This window comes from Pygoscelis adeliae, unplaced genomic scaffold (assembly GCF_000699105.1).
Source record: "Pygoscelis adeliae isolate BGI_AS28 unplaced genomic scaffold, ASM69910v1 Scaffold48, whole genome shotgun sequence".
Taxonomy (NCBI): Eukaryota; Metazoa; Chordata; class Aves; order Sphenisciformes; family Spheniscidae; genus Pygoscelis; species Pygoscelis adeliae.
In genome coordinates this window covers 6,723,396-6,746,226 of record NW_008825618.1, presented here as the reverse complement: position 1 = coordinate 6,746,226, position 22,831 = coordinate 6,723,396, and the positions used below count along the sequence as shown (strand labels likewise).

Sequence of the window (22,831 nt, the reverse complement as noted above, 5' to 3'; positions counted from 1 at the left end):
TGCTGCTGCAGAAAAGTAAGATATCAGTTAATCAATGTCCTTGTGCAGCATTTCACCAGTCAATCACAAACTGAATCTAGCTGGAAATCTCAATTTTAGATAAATTATTTTATTTTTCACCACAAAGTGTCTACCGTAAAAGAACAAAGAAAAAAATAAACATTTAAATGTCAGCTACCTGATAAGCCAACTTTAAAAGTGAGTAACACTGGTTTCCCAGTGGCTGACTGGAACACTGGACAGACATTAGTGTCCTGCACAAATGGAAAAAAAATGTGTGCAGACTGGAAAAAAGACCAAAGAGACTGAGAGGGAGCAGGGGTATACCACGACAAAAGCCACGCAGAGCGTAAGATCCGCAGGAACTGGGTCAAGGAACAAATTAAAACGCAGGATCGCCAGGCCCCTGAGGGCAGGAATAGGCTTTTACAGCCCCGCTCGGCTTTACCTGGGGCCCCCACCCACACCCTGCCCGTGGGCCCAGGCCCGGGCGACACCATGGCAGTGCCAGTTTCCAGCCCCGTCTCCAGCTGCTCCTGACAGGACCCCAGCCCCGGCTCGCTGCTTGCCGTGTCAGGGCAGCCGATGGGTGCCGTTACCGGCCCTGGCTCTGCCCACCATGCTCCGGCCCTGCGGGATGGCGTGGCCGGCCTTGGGGTCCTCCTGGTGCCTGGCTCCCTGACGCCAGGGATCAGCTGGCTCTCGCTGCTCCCCAACAAGGACGTTAAAACCTTCCTGTGCATGGAGGCTAGCAAAACTCTGACTTAAAAATATCACACCATTTTTCCTTGTTAAAGGCTGAATTAAGATAGTAAAGCACTGTCCCTCATCCTTTGGGGAATAAGGAATGCCCCAGCACTGGGAGCTGCAGTGGGAGGTTCTGCATTCAAGTCCCTGCGTAGCAGCAGAGCTCCGTGTGCGCCAGCAGCCGCCTATTCCACAGGCTAGTACAGAGGCAAGCAGAACCGTCCATCTATGCTCTGGACAGGCAAAGCCAAAGAAGGCTGATTTCTTCTGCATAAAATGAAATATTGGAATGCTCCTTCAGACTGTCCGAATGCAAAAACTTGAGTGCGTGACCTCCCGTCTGCTATCACTGAGACCACAATGACTATAGAAGAGTTAAGTCATGTAACTTTTATCTATTTGTATCCATCTGTCTACAAAATAGGCAACATGAGCTTACATTTGGATAGCTAGAAATGGTCTCATGGCTGAGGCAATGCAATTTAATACAAAAATATTCTGATATGGCTGTTTTGGCTAGGAAAGGTCACATGACAAAATTAAATGAAGTCTCAGCAGGGTTAACTAAAGAAATAACACGCTAAGAAGTTAAAACCTACCACACCTAATAATAAACGTAGGTGAAAATTCCTGTGAACACAGCTGGGTTGTATGAGCTCTTCTGCTTCGCCATAGTGACTCTGAAGTCACGTCCTGAGAGGGGCAGGCAATGCTCTGTGCTCTCGGAGCCAGCTGGCTCCTGTCGCGAGAGATGTGCTGCACAGAGCTGCCACGGGAGCCGTCCCTCTCCCAGCGCCCTCCTGCCTCACACAGATAATGCCGCACATACTTTAATGGGTATAGAGTTGAATGGGAGTCAAGAGACACTTGACTGTTTCCGTGATCTGCGGTCCTAATTCCGATAAACCACTTAAATTTCCTATAAAAAGGGGGAGATATATATACTTTCTTCTGCAAAACTTAAGAGGTCTACAGAGGCAAAACACGATGCAAGAGCTAAACACATTATTTAGCAAGAGCTAAATATTTTTTCAGTTTACCACTTGAATTAGACATCAGAGAGAAAAGACTACTAGAGTCCATTTTATTTAACTGCATTATTGCTCTTTCCACAACTACAGACTTCCAGTTCTGTAGAAAGACCTGATTTTCTGCAGGGGGAAAAAAAGCTGCACTTGCTACTCTAAGGTCTGGTTCTTCTGCTATAATACAGTTTTCTTAGAAACAATTAGGGGAAAATGATATAGGCAACTTTATCAGCCTTCCCTCCTGCTTATTGCTTGTTATGTTTGTTTGCTGTGATTTCTTTCCGTTTGTGTTGCATGCTTTTGCGGTCAAAGAGTGTACTAGCATAAAGGTATAAAGAAGATAGCAGCATAAAGGTTTAAAGAAATATCAGCATTCCTCGACTGCACTATTTGGAGTTGTGCTGTGAAGGAGCCATGAATAAGATCTAAGCTAGCTTTAAATAAACATAGCCCTCTCAAACAAAGAAACCTAAGAAAACATTGAAAACTAACATCGAACACTGCTATTGCTATTTTTGGTAGAGCACTCATATTTCCTGAAATGATCCCAAAATGAAGGCCATTTCTGTATAGAACAGGACAGACAAATCTGTGCTCACTTCTGACCGTGTTCCAGTATGGCTGTATACAAAGCTGTTCTGGCACAGCAGGTATGCAGCTGCTCTAGGAAAATGCTGTTCTCAAGCTAATGATCACTGCTAGGAAGTGATTGTAAATTGTAATTGGGGTGAGCTAAAAGTGTACTGTAGTCTTTTACCATAGCTCAGCTAATGAGCAGTAACTCACTGAGTCCTGGTAATTCAGAAGCTTTCGGTCTTTATTGAGCAATGACTCCCTCAGACTGTGGCTTCTAAAAACACTGTCCCCCGTCTTCCGGCTTTTAAATTTCATACCAAAAATCACAAGTCCTCTCACTATTGCTTATTCCATGCATTTATTTACTGTTATTTTAGAATTACATGTCCTATTTTTGCTATTATAAATATAATGTATCACACGTTCTATAAAATGAAGGCTTATAGATGCTCACGAAGTACAAGGAAAACTGAACACTTAACACTGTTTTTAACTTCTAATGCCTTCTTCTTTGTAATTGTCTATAAAACTTTTCTCCTTGCAAGCTGTCAGTCACATCATCTTGCCTGCAGAAGTTACCAGATTCTCGGTGTAGACATAATTAACCTTACCTTTCTAGTTCTTTGACATCTATTGTCCTATGCATTGTTCATGAACCATTCCTAGACCAATTCTTTGTTTGCCTTTGCCATTTCAATTCTCTAATGCCTTGTCATTCCAACACACTCACTGGAGTGAACCAGTTATTCTACCTGGTTTATCCAGCTCTCTCTTCCTGAACCGTCTTCAAACACAGTCTATTAAAATGAATTGCTTAAATTGACATGTGATTGAGTATCATATTGCTCTCTTAATTATGATATTAAATTGTCTATCAGCTGACCTGATTTGAAGCACCGGAAAGATTCACGCAGCTGCTTGGAATGTCCCCAGATTTGGGCAATCAGGAGGTTTTAATCTTTTGTGAAAACAGTTGCTTTTTTTTTTTCAAGAAAGCAGGCAAACAGGTATCACAAAGAATGCCTTGTCTTACACTAATTTGAAACAAAAGGTTCATTTTCCCCAAATTACTTTTGTAATGCCATTTTAATATATGTTAATCTAAATGTGATGAAAAAGTAATTTTTCTGGCTCCTCCACTGTTTGGCTGTAACATTGAATGTTAATGTTCTGCAGCCACAGGCCTTGACACTGGGCATGTTTGCAGACATGATGCAATGTTTTGCGTGAGGACCCTATCTGGGCTAACAAGCCCGTTTATCATCAGGGTTAACGAGTCCAGGCAGAATACTGAACTAGGCTAGACTGCTAGACAGCTCGAGCTTTTGAGCGCAGGCTGTTTTGGGTATGTCTGCATGATTACATTGTGCCATGCGGAGATACAAACTGCTTCTCTTCATTGATACTGCAACCTATCACTCCAGGAATCAGATGTGTTAATCACATTATAGAGTCCGTATAAAAATGAACTCTGCAATTCCCTCACGCTTATTCTACCTTATCAGGAATGCAGTTCAGTAGTTTCTGAGGTAATGACTCAGAGTATTACTCAATATTACTCAACAAAATGCATTCAGTCCAGGTGGAGGGACAGTAAGGGTCTCTTGAAATGTATTTATTTAGAAAAAAACAAAATAAAAATGCAAAGTTGACTTTGAAATTATCATGTTTGCTATGCAGAAATCATAAAATAAATGACTTTTTACCCATTTTCTTTGAGTCATATTTTTTCTTCAAACATCCTCTGCAGTCACTAAGTAGAAAATGACTTACCCCAAAAATTGGAATTCATGGTATATCATGATGTTAGTTGCAGAACTTATATGAGTTTAATGAGAAAAAACAATGCAGAACAGAGTCAAAGGAAAATAACCAGTAAGTCCCAAGATGCACCCCTCTCTTTTGAGATGCATTTAAAATGCATAAAATACTTTATCCTTATTAATCAGTAGGGTTTATGGAATTTTTTTTGCATATACGCAGGCTGTTAAAATGTTTTTTGTTTTTCACTTGATATTTTCCCCCAAAATAGACATTCACACTGAGTAAATGACTGTGAATATTGGCACACATCAGTAGTCCTTAATCCAGCAAACTTTCAAGCAAGGTAGAACTGTAACAGCAAAAAGAGTTTTGTGAGAGGGGAACTGGAATATGTTTTATTGCATTCTTACACACTCTTTTGAAGGTAGAGGTAAGCTCACCCTGTTTGTGCTTTCAAACATTTGGAAATCGGGTAGCCATGTTACACAAACTGAACTAATGTGGCTCTATGACTTCTATTTCACTAGAAAGAGAAAGTTAAGCCATAAAACAATGGATTGACTGGGATGAAGGGGCAAATTCTGATTTCAAACAATAACAGGTCCTTTGTTGTTGCTGATGCCATTTCTATTCTTTTCTATGCTTTGATTTTCTATTCTATGCTTTGATTTTCTTCTGCTGCATTACAGAATGAATGAACAACCGAACAATAACTTAGACAACTCTTTCAGCGTGTTGTGTAGAGTTGCTAATGCTTTCTGAAATACGTAATTCACAAGAGCTTTGGTGTTCAGAGATTAATGTGGGGCAAATTGGGGGGCTAATGTTTGGAGACTAATGGTGGGCAAACAGTTTCATAATTTTCAAAAAATGTTTGCTATTTAAATGGATTTTTAAGCATTCAATGAGCTAAAGTTTAATTTATTTTCCATAGCTGTAATTCAATTTTTGAAAAGTCACATGTTGTAAAGTCACACAGAGGTGAATCTGCCGGTAATGGCACTTAGCATAATGTAGCATTTTCATTCTATTTTTTCTCCAAGGCATCTGAAGACCTTTTGGTCTTTCTTCCAATCCAGTATATTGTCCTCCTACTCACTGACCTAGTTGAAGTATCACTTCCACATCCATGAAAACAGACAACACTAAGTATTTTCCTCAGATTGTCTTGCAGTGCTGATACTACCCTCCTTCCAAATCATTATGGTAGATGTTTACTGGATTCTTGTAAAATGATGAATAACTGTACAAAGCCCAGGTTTTAACTCACACCTATATAGGTATAATGGGAAAAAAATATTTTAAGAGCAAATTTTCTCCTCCATGTATGTTTATATTCTGATCAAAACACTTGTTTTGGCTAAACCCCAAAACCTTAGTAGAAGAATTAACATTAACAGTTACAGTAAATTCAGCAAAACACAGCCACTCACCTGTTCGAAAGTATTCTTTTGAAATTCTTCAAATCCAAAAATATCCAGTACTCCAATTTCAAATACCTGGTCACTGGGGAAAAAGGATATTGCAGATAATAAGAATTCAAGCAAGTGAACACTATAGCTGTTGTTTCTGACAAAAGTAATTCTGTTCTAGGATGAAAGCAGGCTGTATTTCAAAAACATGGTATGAAATACACAAGCAGACCATGTACACAACAGAATCAAAATTCTACCCACCAACCTATTATATTGAACATAAATAAAAAAGCAGGGTTCAAGATTGTTTTAGCAGCCACTTTAAAAACTAAATTTGTAAGAGAAGGAAAAACTTAGCTTCTTTAAAGTCCAGTTTCTAAAGGTGTAGGTGTCCATTCGCTCAGATGAGGGATAGCCATTTAGAGGAAGTTTTAATATTGCTTGGTCGCACTCAGATACCCCTTCCAGTTCATATTTCTTCGACAGCCAGAACTGCTCCTACTAAATGTACTTCAAGGGAAACCTGTTAAGCCAAAGTTCTCTCTGTGCCAGCATCAAGTAGAGGCTGTGAGCTCAGGCTGCACAAGAGGTTACATCTCTCAGGGGAAAGAACAGTCAGGATTTGGGCATGAAGAAGACAGACGTTTCTTCTCTGTATATATAAAAGAATACTTGTTGGCAGTGCATCTAATTTGTCATGTGCCACTGCCTGCATTCAGGGAAAGGCTTTTATTTTGGCCCAGTGGAAGGATTAGGGCAGGGCAGTCACCCAGGATTTGGACAGGAGAAATGGGAAAGGGACAGAGGTGTTATTATTCTGTACTTACTTGGGACTAAGTCATTGTAAACCTGATCTGGAGAAGAAACTAAGTTCACTGCAGGGAGTAAATTTAATGTTTTGGGATATCCTGTTGCCTGCTTTGGACGGATTTGAGAACTCTATATGAAAGGGCTGGGCTCACTATGGCTGGGCTTTTTCTTTATTTTCTTCCCTGTATCATTAGACAGAGAACACAAAAAAGAGGGTTACAGTAAAAAATTTGTTGCAGTTTGCCTATGTGAATGCAGTAGGACTTTCTCCGGAGTGAAATGATCTGCCAGCAGGATGACAGAATTTGCACTATAGCCAATGGCCCTCTGGAACAGGAAAAACCAGCAAAGGAAAAATAATTCAGCTTCCTGAGAAAGGAGATGGACACTTTTTAAAGCAGATGAGTTTTCCTTTCTCTTTGCCAACATAATTTGTAAATGTATGGGGTTGTATGTATACAAATAATATTGCAGCCTGCTGTTTCTGAACTCTACTTTTCCTTTCACATTTTCCTCCATGTTCCATGTTTCCTTTGCCTAATTCTATGTGCATATCAGGATATAGACGTAAAGGAGAAAAAGGTGATCCACTGTTGAAATACTTTAGTATAGTTCTGTTACAGTCATTGTAAACTCTACCATTTAACTAGGCGATGATCCAGCCCTGAAATTAAAAGGAAAATCATAAAAAAATGGAGTACTGCAAAACAAGCTAGGAAGAACAATCCTCAGGGACAAGTAGAGCCTTCTTCAGAAATCGTACCTAAGAAGTTTGTCTTCATTTCTAAGGCACACTAGTTCAATGCACTACTAATCGTCACAAGACTGGCTATGTGCGTAAATGTCAGACATAGAGAGTTGCATAATAAATCTAGTCTAGAATGACTTTGTTGGGCAGGAGAGGTTATCGTGAGGTCGATTAGCCTCCAACGGAATTTCTACAACAAGAAGCATAAAGATATATCACCACCTCTGTCTCTAGCAATGAGTGCAATTTTAATTGTGTTTTAAGATGTAAGCCTCATTCTCAAGTATTCCTGATTAGAGATGGGTGTACATTCCTTGTCACAATGTGTTTTCAACAAAACCAGTCCATTTCTGTAAAGAAGAATTAGACATTTTGAAAACAAACTACCTCAGACTAATATTGAAAAGCCAGAATTATTATGTTATTTAAATAAGTTTTGGAAAAAAAGTAGTTTGGAATTTCAGAATACTTAGTAAGTTTTCATTCTTATTTTATTATTTTGTCATTTATCTATAGCTTTCCTTATAGGAAGGCAAAACATGAACTGCTATGTAATATTGTACAACAGCTAAAATATTGCATTATATTTCATAATTATTAAGAGCTACTTAACATGGATGGAACAGCTTATCCCTTCTCTGTCTGATTCAATGAATAGAATTGGGGCTGAATTGCTTACATCCCAGTTTAGTGCCATGCCTGTTATTTTATCAAATTAGTTTCTCTTACTTTTTCTCAGGGAATATATAAACATTTGCATAAGGAAAAGATCTAAACAAACAGACTTAATGCATTATTACAAATCACGTGAAACGGCAACCTGGCCCTAGTTTCTAAAACTCCAGGTAAAAGCCTTAGCAGACAGCCTATTGCCTACATCAAATAACATTCCTTATCAAAACGGTGACATTTCCAAGAAATATCTTGATTTGCTGGAGACGCATTTGTTGACAGGAGAACATGTCATCCCAATTTTTTTGATGAACTCCACTTGATAATCTTGGCCTTGTATTATTAGAAGATGCACATACTACATGAAAAGAGCTGGAGGTTTTACATAATTGATATCTTGCCTACAGGGCAAGTATAACGGAACAAGGCTCTGTATCCTCTACAATAGCGACATTTTATTACTACATTGTGGCATTTATTTGCAAAATCTCACCAACCATGATAGCAATTTTCTGTATTAAATTATTGCCCAGATTTTGAAAATTAAATAGCAATAGACAGCACAACAGCAAAATTAAAAGCGTTGTTTTATAAGTGGCTACAAATTACTTTGCTTTGCTTTTTTGTTCCTTCTTGTCTTCCTCTGTTTTATACAACGTTTTTTTCTCAGAGGGAGGGTCCATATATGTCTTTCTTGGCTAGCTGTCAATCATATTAATTCCAGCAAAATTACTTTCCTTAAATTAATCATAGCAGAGATTCCCAAGGCAAAGTAAAGCATGAATGATCCCATGTTTACAAATGAAAGGGCATGTCGCCAGTGTCTAAAAGAACAAATACTAGAAAACAGCATGTTTTGTTCTGAAAAATCTCCTTCTTTTACTTTATTCTCTTATGGTTACTAAACATCACTGACACTTTTCCTCATTATATTTCAGATATTCAATATTTACTATGTATAAATAAAACAGCTATAGTTTTAGTGGGGACTGAGACTTTGATTTCAAGTTTGACAATATTTCCTAGCACAGAAATTAGAAAAACAGCAATTTGCCAGTATTTGAAGAACGTTTATATCTCTTAGACCAGTACATAGCTATGGATAGTTAAAAACAGGCATGGATGTTAACCATAACTCATTTGATTTTTGTGATTTACAAAACAGCATTTTGACTGATAATATTTCACAATGTCTCCAGTTTTGCCTTTTTCCTCAGAATAACATCTCTGTAAAGATGGCCTTATAGACTAGAAATACCTTTTGATCCTGTACACTTAACAACTGCATTATAAAAAAAACACATAAAAATTCTTGGCAACTCCTAAAAACAATACACATACACCAGACATCCTGTCTGATGATCTACTGTCTTGGCAGACATCTTGCCATTCATCAAGAGATGCTCTTGACCCGTTTGCCATTCCTGGCAAGGTGAACAGAATTCCCTTTGCAATACTTCTGACCCAATGCTTCAGACAAACCTACAGGAAGTTATTTGAGTACTCTTTTTTCATCCCAGATGGTTTTCAGCTCTGAAATCCATAGGGTTCATTCTCATTGTCATTTTTCGTAAGCTGCCTACATAACGCAGTGAGGTGAATCTCTTCAGGCAGGATGATCTAACGTGCCTTTTCATCTGCCCCAGATATAACGTTTCTTGTTCTTCCTCCAACTTCTGCAAGTAACCAGGAAGGAAGCCAGTAGGCTTATGTCTGATCTGGATAAACTAGAAGTGATACTGATTAATGAAGAAATAATTCCAGGGTTAGATGAAGTATATAACCTAGCCTTCAAATGAGGACCCTCAGAATCCTACGTAAGACTCCTGCAGTTCTCCCAGGGGGACAGATTACACCCGTTGTCATAAATACGGTTCTTGAAGGGAGCAGGCTGAATACTCTCAGTTGGATACGTTCTTCATCGCAAACAATTACTAAAACAAACTAGTTTCTGAGACTTTTAAGAGAGATTTTTCTGAGATTTTTTTAAGATTCTGTCATTTTTGCTGAGACTTGGTGTCATTGCCACACCTCTCAGTCATCTTGCTCAACAACTGTCATTTTTCTTTTAATATTACCTTACCCAGGTGTGAGTGGTACAGACAGAGACAGTGGTTGGATGCAGCGGAAAGAAACACTGGCTCCTTATCTGACAAACATTTCTTTGAGTGACTTGACAGGTATGGCAGGAAGGGAGAAATATTTTTCCTAATAGACTCAAGATCTATAGCCCTCTCATCGGTAGCACATACTCTTCCCCAGTTCTTTAAAGCAAAATTTGTCCTATGCTTTCAAAAATGGCATTGTCTTGTTTAATGAAACACTGGAAACGATCCAGACTGAAGCAGATCTCAAAATATGATATTATGCACCATATTGTATTAGACGCTTTGTATTGTTTATCTGTTTTAAAGATTTCCCTACCTCCACATATAGAGACAATTCTCATTATGCTGTGGGTTCATGTTCTGAACAGGAACTCTCTTTCTGTCCTTCCTGCATTCCCAGCACCCTTCTACTAGGTTCAATAATAGATAAATAAACATTTTAGTTTATGGTCTGGTTTTTTTCTTAAGCTGGGAAGATTTCTATTTCAGAATACCCCATTCTATAAATCAGATAATGTGTACTAAGAAGTTTGTAAATGAGACTCCTGAGATCTCTCCTTTGCCCAAATAAGTGTTGCCACTGCTACTCTCTGGCAATATTTGAATTTCGCTGGGAATAAGATTACACAGTCAGAATACACAAGCTTTCAGAAAATACCTATTTAGAAATATTCTATATGCTCTATTTGAAACAGAAAACTTTCCTATGGCTGACCTGGTGATACAGACAGGGAGTATAATTGAATGCTAGCTTTCTTTGCTTGTCTAATACAGCAAGTGTATTGGCATTAGCCCCATCTTCAGGCCACATAAGAGAGAAACTCTTTGCTAACTAGCTAATAAAACATCATGCTTTCTACTTACTAGCAGGCAGGGAAGACAATATCAATATTTTCTCAAGCATATATACCTCATTAGCTTGCTTTTCATCAGAAAAGAAAAACAATGTTTCACAAGAGTTCACAGACACTCTCAAATCCCCATAAATGTAAAGTCCTGTTGCAAAATGAGTCAGGAGTTCTTAAAACATCATCTGAAGACATTTTATTACTAATATTTGGATCACTAGATCCAACTTTGCCAATGTGCAACCAAGTACCTTGAAATGCCACATTTAGGCAATCGTGAATGCTCAAGTCTCTTTTATCTACAAAACTGAAAATCAGCATACTTATTGGAATGGAAGTAAAACAGTAGTAAACTTTGAAGAGTTAAGAGTCGTGGGAAGAAGTTCACCTAGACAATTTTTACAATAATAAAATCAGTAGAATAGGAAATCATTATATAAATGAATGAATATAAATATTAATAATTTTTAAAAAATAATTATAAGCACCTGTGAGAAATTTTAATAGCTTTCCTCTAATCCCATTCTAGAGGCCAATTACAGAAAAAGTTTCTCCCCAGTGAATTTCTTTGAAACAATATCAAGATGAATGAAGTAATAAACCTCAAAGGTACCTTGTAACCAGTCCAAACTAGCATCCATGGTTATAATATAGTTCTAACTGGACAAAATCATAAGTAACTTTTTATGAAGGAGAACAACATTTCTGAAAGTGTATTATCTCACTTAACACTGTCATTAAAACTCTTGCTTTATATTTAGTGGATAGTATCGTAAAGTAATGAATTTGCTGGATTCTGGCAACACTTTTATCCTCTATACTTAATACCTCTAGAGCTTGGTCTTTACAGCCTTTCATACAATCGTCTCCTCTTCCCTTAGATCTAATGGCAATCATCATTTTTACCTTTGCCTGAAACCAGCCACAAGCTATTTCATGGTAAATATAAATCAATATTAATGACTAAGATTGAGTAGCTTCATCATAGAAGTTAAACCCAGGTAACTAGTTTCCTCAAAAATGCCAAGATCAAATGTTTCTCTTAGAGTTACTAAGCCAATAAATCTAATTTTATTGCTTCATAAATTTTTACTGAAGTGGGATGGAAGTACAGTAAAGCTACCTCACAACAAAACAAGAGAACTGAGTAAGAAACCTTATTCCAGGTTTCTGATGAAGTTTCCATCCCATCTGGTAAGTAGTAACTGTGTAAGTTTCTGACCAGGGAATGAAGTGTGGCCTGAAATGTATCAGCCTTATTTAGCCACAGTAGTTAATGTTTTTGGTGGATATTTAAGCAGAGGTTTATTAAAACTGCACCAAACTGCACCAATGCTGCTAATTGATAGAATTGTTCAGATGTATATAAAGTAAATCTGAACCACAAATCACAGATTCATGCAATGACTTGCATTAATCCAACTTGCATCTTAAACTGTGCTATGCCTTGATTTACTACTACAGGTTATACAATATGATTAGTCTGGACCAAAAAAAAAGATGGGGGTAGGGGAGATACGTTCTTATCTTAAGCTGGCTAACTCAAGTGAGGTTGAAATATCAATGAAGGACGTTCAACTTCATTTTTACTTAAAATAAACTATTTAGCTTCAAGTTTGGAAAGGGACCTGAGGCTGAATTTGGCCTGCTAAAATTTAATATGTCTTGTTAGCACTGCCAATATATCCTGAACTGGTTAGCTTCCTTCAGCCAGCCTAAATGAAGAACTCCCCTTTTTCAAGCATAGGTATAATATAAAACTATTGCAAATTCCTCATTCCTGCCATCAAACAGCTGTCCTGTTTTAGCTGGAACTTACAACATCACATAGTCTTCAAGTTACCACACAGGTAGAAATAGTTTCACTGAGAAGTATTTCCACAAGGTAGAAGTCACTTCAAGCACATATGATTGCACTAAAAGGAGACTACAAGGTAAACAATATACAAACAGCTTTGACTTTCATTATTTGAAGATCCTATGATACCTAGAAATTATAGGCTTACATTACTGAACAACAGAGATAAACAACACCCTATTCTGAAAGATTGCGAGATATCAAATTTCAAAATTGCAAAATTACACACTGAAAAATTATTTCAAATAATTTTAATAGATTTTTAATATACTGATTCTACATTTCTTCCTCAACGACCACTACAAATGAGCTCACTGTAATTAGGAATACCTGAGCTGGATTGTTGTCTGTCACAGACATGCACTGAGCTAAGCCCATGTTCCATAAGTCCCAGGAATGAATGGGGAAGATTTGAATGTGACCACATGTCACTGTCCATCCTTGTTATAAACACAATATTTCAAATTAGGACGTTGGAAAGTTACTCTAGCTTGGTTGTCCACGTGCCTGCAATTGTAAGGGGCCAGATAATCAGAAACAGACAAGTAAAACCATTCCGTGTTACTGGCAAAACTTCCTTTTGCCTCCAGCAGGAAGCTAGGCACTCTGGTGGTATATATAATGATGGAAAGCTTTTATGCGCAGAAAGTTACTCAGGCATGGTAGCTTTTTCTGTCAGCTAAGCCTATAGAAAAGAAATGTGATTTATTACTAATTGGTCTACAAATAGGATAGGAATAAAAAAAAGATTATGAAGTCTTCAAACTCTTAACAACTCTAAAAAAGGGCAATTGATAAATATTTATCCTGTGAAGCCAATGCAGATATGATACAAGGAAAAAATACTTATTCTTTTTTGGAAGTTCCACATCTGTCTTTTGTGGATTTCCATTTACTAATAATGCCAAGACATCTTGTACTTGGTGGTCGTAAGAAAGCTCATCTGAGCATGTAAGATGTTGAACCTTGGTTAAGACACATGCATATGATCATCTAATTAGGTCTACTGTCTTAGTTTGCTACTTTGATTCTACTGAGACTTCTTTTGTTTATTGGGTTTTTCTTTTGTTTCTTGACTGCACCACTGACACACATTAATTAGCATTCATTTTTTCTAAGAAGCCACACTGGGTAGCAACAGCATTGAATTTAGCAGATGATAACCTAGAAACATCCAGAACATTCTTAGAATATTTAGTTCAGTGAAGTTTAAACATTCATTTGAAGGCCTTTGAACAAAATTCTTTTTTTAATACCCTGTGGTAAGGTCATAGTTTTGGGGAGAAAGAACAAGAATATTCTGCACTAAAAAAACACCAAGCAGCTTTTTGCTTGTTGAAAGGCTTAGCTCATTCTGTACTGTCAACTCTTAAAAGGCTACTAATTCTAACCACCAATCTAGACTACTGCATAAAGTACCACGTCCCCCCACACAAGCAAATAAATAAACAAATATGTTACCAAGGAAGCAATTTGAAGGAATGGCCAGTGATTTAAAGATCTAAGCATCGCTGTCATGCTATCATAAAATGCTTTAAATGATAGAATTATGTTTCTTTTATGGATCTGGTTTTGAACAGATAATGGCACACCTAATAGTTTGTAATGGCACTCCTACCTGCCAGTCTCATCTTGATTTTGAAGGTAGCAGTTGATTGTGTTGACTAAAAAGCTAAATAAACGACCATACAGAGATTTTGCCAAGAGATCCCGGTAAAATTCTGCAATCTCTATAGTGTGCCTCCGTACAATCATGTCTCCTAAGAGAGAAAGCAGAAAATGGAGATGAAAGCATGCTGTAAAGCTCGCCTTAAGTAATTTTAGTTACAATAAGTCCTTCCACCCTTTTTAATTCTGCTTTGCCAACCATATACATGGTGTTAGTTTTTTCCTGAAGCCTTCAGTAAAAGATGAGAAGACTGTCAACACTCACAAGATCTTCAGTTTAGAAACATGTACATTTTTCAATAGAAAAGGTATGTGTACCACAGAGAACTAGCATTTTACTGAAAAGAACTTTTTCAAAACTTTTTTATTTCCCCAGGACACTCCTGTTGACTTTATTTATTAGTATTAATATCTAATCTGTTATCTTGACACACTTTTGTAAGATTAATCAAATTAGGAGTCCATCAGCGTCAGGCTGCAAAACTGCTTTGCTCCATTTACAAAGACGTTTCTAATTCAGTGGCCCAGTCTGACTTATTGCATGGCAGATAATCCTACATAGTCCTCAGAGAGAAAATTTACAAGACCATACAAGAAAGAGGAAACAAAAACTATCTGCTTTTAAAATTCTCAAATCAGAAGGATCAAAATGCCACCAGGTCTGATCTATGAGAATGTAAGCTTGGAAAAGATTACCTTTAAAATACTGAACATCAGTTGTTAAGGCTGAAGCAAGCTCATCTGGTGAAACCTGCAGCATCCCTGCCACTGAAATGAAAAGAGAATTTAAAGAAAGCCTGATTTGTGCTCTACTGCATATTTTATTTTTATAACAGATTTTCTTATGTAGATGCTATTTTTTAATAGTGAAAGAACCCACACATTAAAGAAAAGAGTGCTGTCACAGGAGTAATCAAAATTAATGAACATACAAAATCGGATTACTATATCAGCACTTTGTGAAGTTTGAATGTATCTGTATATTACATTACAGCTTCCTTTCCTCTTTAAAGATTACTCAGGATTTTCCCCAGGGCTTGGCAGACTTTCTCTCATATTAGAGTTAAGGTATGCTACTTATTGACATTCTGTATCCATAAGCCACTTTGAGGAGATTTGTTAGTGACCAAGAGGGCAAACTTCAAAGCATGAAAACAAGAGACCCTTTTAAGACACAGATCTTTGAATGTAAGGAATTCAATTCAATGCAAATTGTTCAGCTGTTGACAAGCAGCACAAGAGTATTTTAAAAGAAGACTGCCCAAAGTGCACTGTATAATTTCTTTTGGCAAATGGTAGCATTAAATATGACATTGAATTAGATAATTTGCAATACTAGTATTTTATTTTATCCCATAAAAATCTGTAGTTTATAAAACATCCAAGTCAATTGGATACTGTCTTCCCACAGTAACTTATGAATTTTCAGAAGTAGGTTTTTTTGTCTCCCTGGAACTGTGTTTCCATCTGTCGGTGGATCAGCGCAAGTGCCCTGATCGCGATGCTCCAAAGTCACGTCCTACTGACCTTGTTCCAGTAGCTGCAGGTCTGACACAAATGCTGTCTCAGCGTCTGTCAGAGCCGTAAAGCGAATGTCTCCAAGATGCAGAATTGCTGAGAGAATTACAAACAGGTTCTCCACCTCCTGCACATATTTTATGAAGAATTAAAGGTAAAGAAGAGATCTGTTGGGCACACCAGTGAAAGGCTGTGCTTTATAAAAATACAAATTCTATATAGTTTGTATCATTGGCATTTACTAAGTTAAAAAGTACTCATGTGTGAACTATTACCAGGAAATTTGGATTTAGAAATCAAACTGGAACCTATCTAGGACATAAAACAAGATTACCTTTTTTTTCTTTTGTTTTAATATAAATCACATTAACTACTGAGTTAAGAAAGTTTTTCAGAATGTGATAAAAAATATTGAAATATCTTTAATGGATGCATTATTTCTGCAAGAAATAAACGTATCTTCTCCATAGAGATTTTCCATCAAGACAAATTCTGTATCTGGGAATAGCAAGGTTTGTTTCTTCCTCAGCCAACTGCATTCACAAACGAAGTGTCTAGCTCTAAATTATAATAGGTTCCTGGTAGTAAAAGCTGTAGTTAAGGTCTAAAAGAAACAAAAGCAACCTTCCTTACCCACACGCTTTCTCCCCATGATTGCATGCTATGTTCGGATGCCTCTAAGGCTGTGAAGCAGTTATCTTTAGGGCTAGATTTTTCCTGGCCTCATTTTTACCACAGCAAGAAGAGAACTAATGTTCTTGTTTGCTTTTTTAAAATGCTTTTAAATTCAAGCAAAAAAATGATCCATGAAATATGAACCAAAAATGCTAAGACATGGAAAACATTGTGTGTTTTTGGATGGTTTTTTAAGGTCAGTTATATAACAATGGTGCTCCTTTAAAATTATAAAACAGGAAACCTGATATCATCCAACCAAGCTTGGATGACTTTTCATCAGTTTTCAAAAGCAACAGGTCAAAAAAAAAATATTTTCTTCTTCTTCTTGTTCCTTTCATTAATAAATATGCCCGTCATCAGAGGACATTAAAAAAAGCTTACAGTCTTTCTGGGGTACAGACTACAGCACCTCTGATGCTGTTTAAGCAAGTCGGATTCTCTAGACTACGTCTTAAGACAAGAACTTCAATCTCTTACTGTATGAGATAGATGTAAATAGGGCAACAGTATATTTTTCTATTACACAGTACCAAAGCTGAAGATTAAAAAAAGCAATATATACAGGCGAAGTCTGAATAAGGTAGCTCTTACAAGAGAAGAACTGTCACGCTAATATGGCATTTAAGCTAGGGTGCTACACCCTGCTTCTTGGGAAGGCCTCTCAGACAAGATGGAATGGCACCCTAGTACACCATAATTCCTGCTTCTTTGTTAGCTTGTTCAGAACTGGTTTGGGGACGACCGTACAGCACTGAACCGTGGCAAGCTGTTTATTCAGGTGATTTTGGTAGGGCCTTGGGTTTAGTTCACGTTCCAGATTCTCAAACATTTTCTATTTGTGCTCTAAGATGCATGTTCCCTCAACTTTAAAACAATTTTTTAATAAACATTAATGTACATTGCGAGATACCATTAAAGACTGCTAAGGAATGTTTATATAGTTCTTCAAAAAGATAATCTACTCTATCATTCAATGTGGCTATTTGGTCAAGGAATAATACATATAGACCTTTCCATGTACCTCAGAAGTAATGGGTAGACATTTTAGGAGATGTGTTTTATCTACATATTCCCCTCTAGCCTCCAGCACAGGAGATCAGCCTGCAGGACTCTGGAGCTCCACAGATTTCTAGCCTCCTAAATGATTATTCTAATGCTGCCTGGATATAGAGGAGCCTTGAAGATGGTTTACGCTTTTCTGAGAGGCAACTTACTTCCTTTCAAGAACTCTGAGAAAAGTGAAGCTGAAGTGCTGGATCCAAAAGAATATGTATTTTTCTACATCAAGTGTTTTCAGACTGTTTCTGCAGGCTTCTAAAATGTGATTCATTACACATTCAATTATTTATTTATGGGCTGAACCCCTTCCTCAACAAAACAAAGAGGTTAATAGAGAGATCCACCCATCCATGAACGCTGGGCTAAATGCAGAACTGCCTGGAACTTTTGCTACTGAAGTCTACAGGTGCAGAGCTTGAGTCATTAAGAGTAAGGAATAATTCTGTCAAATATAGCCATATGTGTTCAATTTTGTACATGGCCACATGAATATTCATGGAAAAAACCCCACTCTTTATATTGAAAGGTGGCAGGGGTTACCAAAGAACATTTGTTACTACCTTAACTAGAGAATGCTAAACAACTACGTGATGTACCATCACCACAGAAGTGTACCTCACACCTAGATAACAGCTTCAGCAGATTCACAATTTTTTTTGCTGATAGCCCTTGATCCCTTTTTATTACAACTGTTGCCCATCTGTCATCTCTTACGATAACCTAGCATACTGTCACATTAACTTTTCCTCTGCTTTTTTCTTATGACACTAAATATCATGTAGGGGTAAAGAAGTTTTTACCTCCTTCTAGAATTACTGTTGCTTATGCATTTGTTTTGCAGAAATGTCCCAGCTACAGTGTGCTAGGTAGCATATACATATGTAAGAAATATGGAGTTTGTTAAATATTCTAGTATCCTGAAGGGCATTACACAGCTTACATGAGTTCTTATACTCAGCCCTCCATTTCTCCTGAATCCCCTCAAACCTCTGTCCTCCAGAACCTCTTCTTGATTAATTTTTCAAATTATCATCTTCTTCGTTAGCTTTATAGGATTAAAGACAAACACGAGACCTATCTTCTTGTTGCTTTTTTGGGGTTAAGTCAGCTCTTTCAAGTTACCCAGCTCTAATTTTGTTTGACTAAATATGTATTTACTTTTTTTCAGGTGCTGCTAGCAAAGGCATTTGGAATGTGTGTTTCACAAAATTAAAAGGGACAGGGAGATAATCAAGAAGAGGAAAAAATTCCTGTGGGTTTTATGAGGTTTCTGTCATATGGGATTTGATTGTTTCTTTTTATCTATGTAATTTAATTGTTCAGAGTATTATACCTTGAAGCTGTTTTGTGAATCTTTAAGAATGAAAAAGATTTACATTGTTGGTGCCGTGTCTAATTAAAAGTGATTACAGTAATTTCCCTGGAGTGAACTAGTACTGTATATTGTTTCAAGGTCTTAACCAACAGAAAAAAAGAAATACAGAAAGGCACTTCTTTTCCCCACAAAAGGTTATCAGTGAGAGTTCCTTATGGCCTGCTTTTAACTAAGAAATATGGTGATTTTAGCCACAAATAACATAAGCTTGTGTAACTTACCAAGCTATTGAATCCCATAGCACCTAGAGCTTGTTTTAGTACGGCTAACTTCTCCCTGTTTTGAGGGTTGGCTGTTAACATCGTCTCTTCCAGTACAGTCTGGCTTAGATACCTGCACAGAGAAAAAACAGCATATATAGTATTTACAAGGCTGGTGCACAATCAGACTTTTGAGGTTGAAAGCCAGCTTTGCCCATCTAACCAGAAGTTTATTACAGATTTTTCTCAGCCTTTGGAGGGAACAGTAGCAGTGACAGAATGCTCTGTATTTCTTTCCATAAGCTTTTGCTTAAGGCTCCCTCCCGCCAGCTTTAGCCCTACATGTAAGCTAAAACTTCAGATTTAATTTATACCACTGAGAGTTTTGCCATTCCTGCACTACCAGAGATTCCCCTTCAGAAGGAAGATGTGAGGAGATCCTCTGATAACTCTGACTGCTTTAAATTCCCCTCCTGCTGGCTAGAGAATAGATCAGCTCTTTTCTGCCTGATCCCATGATGATGATTCGCTCCCTTAGCAGCTGAATGGGTGACAGGTATACTCTTAGAACAAAGTAGTAACTAAGTACATAGAGCAGTAAGTGTACAGCCCTTAAGCTGTACTACTTTGCACACTGTGAAGCAAAAGGACATTTTACAAACCTTCCCAAAAATAATGATTAGAAGAGAGAAAGGGAGACACCTAGTGCAGCAGCTAACTCAGGAAAGAAAAAATAGAACCAACATGAAGAGTAGTAACACAAAACAGAATAATCAGAAACTATAGCACAACGGACTATTGAAAAGAACAGCAATCTAACCTCTACAGCAATGAATTTTGACCCTCTCGATATATGTCTACGGGACAGATTTTTAAAAGTATTCAGGTATCTTCATACAGGTGAAATCACTAGGAATGAGGTATCTCAATATCTTATGGGATCTGATTTTTAATTATGTCATGCTGAGAATGTAAAAAGATGTTTTATCATTATCATTAAAATACACATCATCACACAATCTACAATCTTCACAAACGTCACTTACATCAACAAAAGAATTCCCCACACCCAAATCAAAATAATATCATCACAACACCAACAAAGGTGGACAATTTACACACACTCCACCCCTCATCCCTTCACCACAATTACAACAACCGAAATTCCTCACAATTATTCTGCTCTCTAATAATGTTCAGTCCATGATCTGTCACATAACGATGGGAAACAATACTGGTTTAATTTCTGACAATTCTTGTTCACAATCCTATTCTGATTGCACTATAGAGGAGACACGGTTTCAAAGTAAAACTCCCATTACCACAGGAAGTCTGGCAACGCTCTAGTAAGGGTGGTAGCTCTTGTAAGGGTGGCCTTTTATGTGAATATGTGTAGCTTTTAGAAACACATGGAAGAATGAGTTAGTATTTGCACTTTTCTAACTGATAATGAGGTTTATGAGGTATACGCGGTGAAATGCAGAGCGCATTTTTAGTGGATTGATACCAGATTTACCAGTGTGGATTTCCCTTGGTGTAAGTTACCCCAGCAGGTGAGCACTGGAAGAACAATGGGGAAAAAAATGTGTGCCTGGGTGCATAAGCACTTTTTCCACCCGCGGGAGAACCCAGTCCGCAGATATAGCAAGCACAAACAAGCCTCAAATCACAGTGGCTAAAGCCGGTGAATTAACACAACCTTTGCTAACGTGGGTCTGTGAGCCATCACCGCCAGCGCTCTGCACCGTTTCCTTGAGGTTACTAAAAACATTAATTTTGTCCAAATAAGGTAGAAACAAATGCTAGCACAGCTGTCAAATTAGCTAGAGCAGATCACACAAAGTATATGCCAGATTTATGTTTTTTTCTGGGTTTTTTTACATTGCCTGTATGTTTCAAAAGGAGGCTAGAATACCTCTGATACTGAATCTGGCATAGAACCTACTGGTATAAAGGTTAATCCAGCACAACATTGTCCACTGTTCCGAACTGCTGCATGAGTTCAGTGTTGTGCATCATGTGTCGGTGGCATTTTTGATCCATAATTAGGAGATTTACAGCAGCATCTACTCTGCTGTCAATATATGCTATTGTTGAACGGCTGGAGGAGTTGGAAGCTTATGGCCATTTCTGCAAAAAAGCCTCCTCACTGGTGTTCTCCCTGAATAACTCTTTGTCTCTCTCTCTGTGTACCGAGCAGGGAATACTCCTTCCTGTCCTGTGAAGAGAGTACTGTATACTTCTCTTATTTAAGCAACCCCATTTAATTAGCTCTTTTTAGCATAGTTAAAGTGTTAGTGGGTATCGTCCTAACAAAAAGGTGTGTGAACACTAGCAACACAGGTAGTGGCATAGCAAAGTGACCCAGAACACTCATTCCCTTGGAGGAAAGAGCTGAGCTGTGATATGAACCAACACGCGGCAGTTCTTGCCTTCAGCACAAGCACTTCTTGCTGATACAGCAGGGGGCAAACTGGGTACCTGCCAAACCAGATGCCTGTGGCTCCAACAACCCATCCATAAACTGCAGCATCTGCCGGGACATGCCTTTTGGAAGAGAATCTGACTTTCCCTGTATAAATCTCCTGAAGATTTAATCAGCAGATGTGCTGGTGCCCTTGGAGAGGGCTACAGTTGGACATTTTCTAAGGGGCGCTTGAATTTAGAATCGGTTTCCCCAGTCTAAAAGCAATTAAATTCTTTTATAACATGTCACGAGGCCCACTCATTTTCCAAACTATTTAAGGACTAATGAAATATGAAAATTGCTTTGAACATATGCACATTCAACTGTTATATGTTTATAATATAAAGTATATGCATATTAAGGATGGATTAATTGTAAAGACTACTTGGAACTGTTGATGTTTATCATACAACTCCCCCAAAATGTAGAAAATATACAGTGTAGCAGAGCGGGGCTGCAATATATACTAGCTGTACAAGGAATCACATTTTTCTGATTATTGTTAAGTTCATTCTACCTCAGAAACATAGTGACATTTAGATAGAAATATAAACAATTTTTTTTGCTTGCAAAACAGTTCCCTGGCATATCCTTCTTTCCACCTTTAAGGCCCTGAGGATGAAAAGGGCTTGAGACACCCTTTGTATTAATATTACTACTATCACCTATTTATGCCTAAGAACCAGAGTCCAGAACCAATTTTAAATTGTTGCCTCTCCTACAAAAATAAGAAAAGGGGAAAGAGATGTGTCGCAGTGCAAAAGTCCTAATAATAATGAAACATTCTTTCATTGCAGATACATCATTATTCCATAAAATGTAAACATTTTTTCAATATGTTTAGCTTTCCTCATTTTTGTCTTTTGACATTCAAGTGGCCTGGATAGAATTGCATTGCTAGTGATGAAGAGGGATTAAACTGATTAAAATTTCCATTGTGAACCTACCATGGAGCTTTAGTTATTATTTTTACTTAGATTTTTGTTATTGCAAACTATAGTGTTATAACCATGATAATTATGAAAACCTATGCTGTTACTAGAGTTCCTATATCAACCACTGTATGTTCCTATAAGTTTCCAACAAAGTAGTCTGTGTTCAAATGCAAACCAGACATGGTGACTCCTGAATCCTTTGTTGCTGAAAATTTTAGTGAAAGAGGTACTACTGCTATACAAGCCAGAGGTGATGTTCCATAATATCCGATGCGTGCAGGCTGCGCACCAGTTGCGGACTTATCATAGTTTTATTAGCCTTACGTGCATAGCTCTGCGTGCAAATTAATTCTGCAA

General features: G+C 37.6%; 1 protein-coding gene across 1 annotated transcript in view; it reads right to left on the bottom strand.

Moving 5' to 3' along the window:
- The window catches only part of MYO16 (myosin XVI), a 278,671-nt gene that overhangs the window by 66,893 nt on the left and 188,947 nt on the right, over positions 1 to 22,831 (bottom strand). The window contains exons 16-20 of the mRNA XM_009333377.1: positions 19,094 to 19,205; positions 15,770 to 15,887; positions 14,939 to 15,010; positions 14,193 to 14,334; positions 5,549 to 5,621 (exon numbers count right to left, since the gene is read on the bottom strand). Of these exons, the coding sequence (XP_009331652.1) occupies positions 5,549 to 5,621; positions 14,193 to 14,334; positions 14,939 to 15,010; positions 15,770 to 15,887; positions 19,094 to 19,205 (517 nt within the window). The remainder of the gene's footprint in view (positions 1 to 5,548; positions 5,622 to 14,192; positions 14,335 to 14,938; positions 15,011 to 15,769; positions 15,888 to 19,093; positions 19,206 to 22,831) is intronic.